Below are 6,146 nucleotides of genomic sequence, written 5' to 3'. Positions count from 1 at the left end.
TAAATTGATATTTGATCATTACATAACATGTTTCTATTCAACATAACACCAAGGTCTTTAACTGCTTCCTTATTTGTTATTGTCTCGTTATTAGGTCCCCTATATGCATACAGCTTTCCTTCTCTATAATTTATTGATTCAAATTTATCAGAGTAAAATGCCATCCTATTTATCTCTGCCCATTCATATACTTTAAGATCTCTTTGTAGCGCGTTCCTATCTTCATCACAAGTAATTTCTCTACTTATTCTTTTGTTATCGGCGAAACTACTCACTACCGAGTCCGGCCCCCATACACTATCGAGCATCGAATCGCGCTTCGTGCAACGCGTCGAGTTTTCATAGTGTATGGGGGCTTGCGCATCGTGCAACGAGCCACTCGCAGCTGGCTCGACGCTATCAAGACATTCCTGATATTTTGTGGGCGGAGCTTCGAGCCAAGTGATAATTTGTTGGGTACACGAGGAAGGCTTCATTATTTTTGTATGTTGAGTGAAATTGAAGATGGTTAGCACCAATTCAAGAGAAGTGTTAAGTGACTTTATAGACCTATACCAGTCTTTCCCGTGTTTGTGGAAAATTAAATCGGCAGATTACTATAACAAACACGCAAAACAAATTGCTCAAGACAAATTAGTAGAAAAACTGAAAGAATGTGACCCTAATGCTGATCGTGAATCATGTTTGCTGTAACAGCAATGCTTAAAAAATCGTCTGTGTCTAGGTCTGAGGATGACATCTTCACTGTGCGGAAAAAGCGCTTAACTGAAACAAGGCTCTTTAGTGTGTGGCCTCCTTCGAGTTCGAGCCAAGCTTGAGGTGACTCGAAGCGCGATTCGATGCTCGGTAGTGTATGGGTAACATAACTGTTTAGGTCTGCAATCATAATACCAAACAGCAAAGAAGCCAGCACCGTACCTTGTGGCACACCGGATATTACCTTAGCTTCATCCGATTTCTCATAGTTTGCAATACTATCCGTTTTCTGTTGTGTAAAAATTCTTCTAACCGTCTTCCTACTTTGTCCACTATATGTTTTCTAATTTTCTTCGCCGAGAGAGAGAGAGAGAGAGAGAGAGAGAGAGAGAGAGAGAGAGAGAGAGAGAGAGAGAGAGAGAGAGAGAGAGAGAGAGAGAGAGAAAATATGGTTGAAATTTACTGTTTTTCTGTATATCGAAGCGCAATTTATTTTTTCTTAGTAGTCTCTTTACCATGGGAAGACGAATCTGGCTCTGAGAAAAGGCAGCTCTTTTGGCAATGTTTATCTATTGAAATCCCTTATTCATTGCGTTGGAAGGTTTGTGCGAGTTTAGGCGTTTGTGAAATCTTTGCGTTCTTGTTTGTTCTGAGAGATGTTTGTGTTCTGTGGATGTTGTTAAAACTTTCCACTATTTGTTGATTTAGATCGGTTGTTTAAGGTTACCTTGTTGCCTCTCCAAATAAGTGGGTATTGCCTCCTACTCATGAAGCAAGGTTTGCAATGTTTAAAAATATTTAAGACTATTAGTTGTGTAAAATGATCGTATTGCTTCAACACATCGTTCGTGCTTGTGAATTTTGTTGCTTGCAATATCAGTATATTTGGCATCACGTATGAACATTTACTCCTCCTCATGTACAGCTCCTGGTTTGTTTATTTGCAATTTTTCTAAATGTGTGACCTTTATCATATAAGAAAGGTAAACAAAACGAAAAGGAAATCAAAGTTATTTATTTATTAAAATTAAAAATAATTCTACATGAGGATTGGCTTATCCATCTATATAACTCGCAGGTGTACAGCTTCACAACTCCTTCATGAAATAGGTGAAATAGGAGGTGCCCAACCCATTCCTGACGGCGTCCACGTCCAGCAGGGGCCTTCCTGTCCCGTCTTTGATGGTCGTTATGTCCGTCCTCCTGACGGTGGAGTGTCCCATCTTCTTGGCAATGCGGTCTGTGAAGGCGTTCACCGCCTGCATGGTGGCCACGTCGCAGCCCAGCTCCTTGCCCTTGTCCTCGCTCATCTAGGGGAGGTTGGAATGAAAGTCAAGATGGTTCCTGTTGACCTGTCATCTTTTAACGGCTGTGTACAGGTAAATAACATTTCGGTGTACTTAGAGTGCTATAGTGTCCCGTTGCCATTTTCGATAGATCCCATTTTCTATGAAGTTCAGTATGTACTGCATGCAACCGTGGCCATTGCATAAGTTATTTATCCATGTTTAGATTACGGCTGGTTTACACGTAAGCCTACTATATAAACGCCCAAGCTTACCAACATCTCAACTTGGGTAAGTAAATTGTATATGGTGGCCACAGTTGTGTATATACTTCAGGTCATAGAAAATGGGATCCATAGAAAATGTCAACAAAGGATACTAAAGCACTGAGCACACTGTAATTGAAGACTGCCATAGTCAAACTGTGAACTGGCCTTCACCCTCTTTGGCCACGATACAACTATTTGAACTGGACTGTACTATCAACAATGAAGGTTAGTAATTGAAAACAACCATGCTAATGTACAGGCCCCCTCTCTCTCTCTCTCTCTCTCTCTCTCTCTCTCTCTCTCTCTCTAAGACAATTCTATCCTCAGTCTGTTATTGTATTTTTTGTTTGTATAACTTATGAAAAAACTCATTCTTTGGTGCAAATTCTGAGGAGGCTGAGAAATTGAAAATAACTTATTTTTATACTCTGGGAGTGATCGACTGGCAGTAAATATATTTCAAAACTCAAACAAATCAATGTTGTGGTTCCTGAAGCATGATGAATTGACCAAAAACAGTTATTAGTTTTAAATGCAATCCAATCGCGGGTCTCGAGAATCACTATGATACATTAAATGAAAACGCAGACTTCGGACAGTGGACAACCTTCCCCCGCCCCCTCCACCCACTCTCTCTCACCTGAAGCAGCTTTCTCCCCAGACCTCTGTTGCCGTAGTCTGGATGAACCGACAAACACTGCAGTTCCAATTGCCTTTTAAATCTCCCGTCTCGAAAGACATCGATGTCTGAACACAAGTCGTAGAGCACTTTCGAGTAATGGTTCGACTGCAAGAGAAAGTATATGAAAGTAAGAACTTGCAACAGGCCTTAGCCTGGTTTATGCAGAAGTGGTCGACTCATCGAGTCTTGGAAACCAGCAGAGTGGTTTCACCATTTCATGGTTCATGATTCATTCAGTTGGCTTCTCGGGTCTCCTTGTGGCTCATTTCCGCTTTCACCAGAAATCTAAGGGCTGTTTCAGATTCCAGAAGAAACAATCCACTGGTTTTTCGGAGAGTTTGTTAGAACTAGGCCTATAAAATTATACAAAATCTTTGTGTAAAAATGTGCAAACTTAAGACAGAACTAGGCCGACAAAGTTATACAAAATCTTTGTTTAAAAAATGCAGACTTAAAACTAAGCCACAAAATTACGCAAAATCTTTTTAAAAAATTGCAAACTAAGAACTAGGCCGATAAAATTACACAATCTTTGTTAAAAAATTGCATACTTAGACCTAGGACGATGAAATTATACAAAATCTCTGTTCATAAAATTGCAGACTTCGAACAAAGCCAATAAAATTATGCAAAATCTTTGTTCAAAAAATTGTAAACTTAGAACTAGGCCCAACAAATTATACAAAATCTTTGCTCAAAAATATTGCAAACTTCGACAAAACTAGGCCGATAAAATTATAAAAAATCTTTCTTAAAAAAATTTCAAACTTGAACAGAACTATACTCAGTTTTTTTACATCTGTCCATCCGGAAGTGGTGGTCGCGCATGGTAACACTGCGTCCCGGGCTTTAAATAGTTCGCTTGTATAAGTTTTAGGTAAATAACAGGATATCTTAGTGTACATTTGCAACTGAAATGTCTTAATAATTTACTGTGTGAGCATTACACCGTTAATATTCGAAATAGGATATTATTTAGAGCCCGGGACGCAGTGTTACCATGCGCAAACACCACAGGTGGATGGACAGATGAAAAAAAAAAACTATAGGACGATGAAATTATATAAAAAAAATTTGTTAAAAGAAATTGCAAACCTAGAACTAGGCCGATAAAATCTGTTAAAAAGATTGCAAACTTGGACAGAACTAGGATGATAAAATTAGGCACAGGATATAGGTACGGCAGCCGTATCCCGATCGTGGTAGATATTGGTACGGCAGTGAATTGCACATGCGTCAATTTCAGACTTCCTGCCGTACAAATAATATAGTGCGGTGAGTGTACGGCAGATTCTGTCATTGGTGCCGTATTGCGCTCTTGACTTGCTGTAGATACGGCAGTTAGCTATACCGTTTACCAGTTTGCTAATCATACTGTATTATGTAAACCAGAGTTCGGCTTTTAGGCGGGACAGTCACGCTTTTTGAACATCTGTCCCCCTTTTTTTTAGTTAGCAAAATGTCCCCCCCCCCTTTTTTTGTTTGCTTTTGTGAATTTTGTCCCGCTTTTTTTGTACTAGAAAAACAACAACACTATCCCAATTTTAATGGAATAGTGCTGAAATTTTGTTTAATTTTGCCATTTCACTACCTGGTAAATTCCATCGTCTTCTCAGACAGCTGCAATACCCAATGAAGTGAATTAAAAGAATATTGTAAAGTGTATAACGGCCCTTGCAACTGCCGATGTCGGGCAGAATAAAGGGCCGAGAAAGTCACCAAAGGTACGATGGTAGTGTATATATTTATATATAATCCTCTTTGAATCTCCTCTTCGGAATTCTTTTCAGGGCCGATTCGATCGTTCGTGACCTACGTATATATCATGAATTACCAAATTTTTGAAAGTTTGAGTCTTCATAGATGTCTATGGCTTTTTTCAGCTCGTTAAAGCCTGAAAAAATCTGTTTTTCGGCGAAAACTAATTATTATTCCGCGTTTCATGATGTTCCGTCACCATTTTTCTTGCTGTTACTGATATGCCCAAAGACTGCGTATATACTAAAGTATATAGTCTTTGGATATGAGTGAGACGGTAAACAAGGGTTCGCGCATGCGCAATTCACTGCCGTACCAATATCTACCGCGATCGGGGTACGGCTGCCGTACCAATATCCAGTTCGATAAAGGCATGCAATATCTTTTTTCAAAAAATAACAAACTAAAGAGACTATACTTTTTCGACTTCGTATCCTCCCTCGGGGAATATTTCTGGGTCGTCCTCTGGAAGGAGAATTCGGCCGAGTATGAAGGCGACCAACTTCCCGGAGGACTTCTCCCTCAAGCCGAAGCTGACCTTACTGTCGAAGGTCGGCGGCAGGACCTTCTTCAGCAGGGGAAAGAATTCCTCAAAGGTCATGTGAAGTCCTACGCACTTGGGAGGGAATGACGGGAAACAACGAATGTTAGTAGATAGTTGCTGCTATCATAATCATTATTGATAGTAGCTTTCAAAGTGAGCCGACATTTTCGTAGACATTTAAATGACAGGAAATAAAGAGAAGTTTAACATTTAAGTGACGAAGGAAAAAAAAAAAAGTTTTAAAAGATAAGTGATTAACAAAAGCTAATGGTTAACAAGAGTGAAGTGCTCCACGAGTGTTCATTTAAAATATACCTATAAAAATCCTCATTATGTTTCAGAGATTTTTATAATAATAATAAGAACTGTCATTATGATTCTGATGATAATATAATAATAATAGCGGTAATGATGGCAATATCAGTGATAATAATCCTGTCATGATTCTAATAAAGAATAAAAATAACGGTAATGATTGTCATAATATCAGTGATACTAATCCTGTCAATATGATTCTGATAATAATCAAAACGGTAATGATGGTAATATCAGTGATAATAATCCTGTGACTATGATTTTAATAATAATAATTAGTAGTAGTAGTAGCAGTTTATTTTGTTTTACATAAAGGAAACTTGATAATACACGTACCAAAGGTTCTTTATCCACGTACGATACTCTCATCAGGTCGTATATGTCGTCTCCGTCTTTGGGAGTGATGAGAATCTCTTCCAAGACCTCTTCGTTCGATTTGCTCATGGTTATCTGGAAGCAGCAGAAGATGGAAACCACCAGGGAATAAAAAAAAAAACTTGCAAGTATCAAAACACCACGACGCTTGAACGACCTACCCGGACCGGACGGTGGTTAAAGTAAGACTAAGACTATCGGTATCGAGTATCGAGTCGAAG

At 39.0% G+C, this 6,146-nt stretch overlaps 1 protein-coding gene across 4 annotated transcripts in view; it reads right to left on the bottom strand.

The window, feature by feature from the left end:
* Positions 1 to 1,700: 1,700 nt before the first annotated feature.
* LOC135213513 (uncharacterized) overlaps positions 1,701 to 6,146 on the bottom strand; it is a 24,998-nt gene continuing 20,552 nt past the window's right edge. For all 4 annotated transcript variants that reach the window (XR_010314153.1, XR_010314154.1, XR_010314155.1 and 1 more), the window contains 4 exons: positions 5,887 to 6,000; positions 5,110 to 5,307; positions 2,892 to 3,038; positions 1,701 to 2,006 (listed from right to left, as the gene is read on the bottom strand). Coding sequence is in view for 1 of the 4 variants with exons in the window: in XM_064247426.1 (XP_064103496.1) it covers positions 1,785 to 2,006; positions 2,892 to 3,038; positions 5,110 to 5,307; positions 5,887 to 6,000 (681 nt within the window). In the remaining 3 variants the exon portion in view is untranslated. The remainder of the gene's footprint in view (positions 2,007 to 2,891; positions 3,039 to 5,109; positions 5,308 to 5,886; positions 6,001 to 6,146) is intronic.

This window comes from Macrobrachium nipponense, chromosome 19, assembly GCF_015104395.2.
Source record: "Macrobrachium nipponense isolate FS-2020 chromosome 19, ASM1510439v2, whole genome shotgun sequence".
Taxonomy (NCBI): domain Eukaryota; kingdom Metazoa; phylum Arthropoda; class Malacostraca; order Decapoda; family Palaemonidae; genus Macrobrachium; species Macrobrachium nipponense.
The sequence above is the reverse complement of the archived record's forward strand: the minus strand, read 5'-3'. Positions and strand labels throughout refer to the sequence as shown.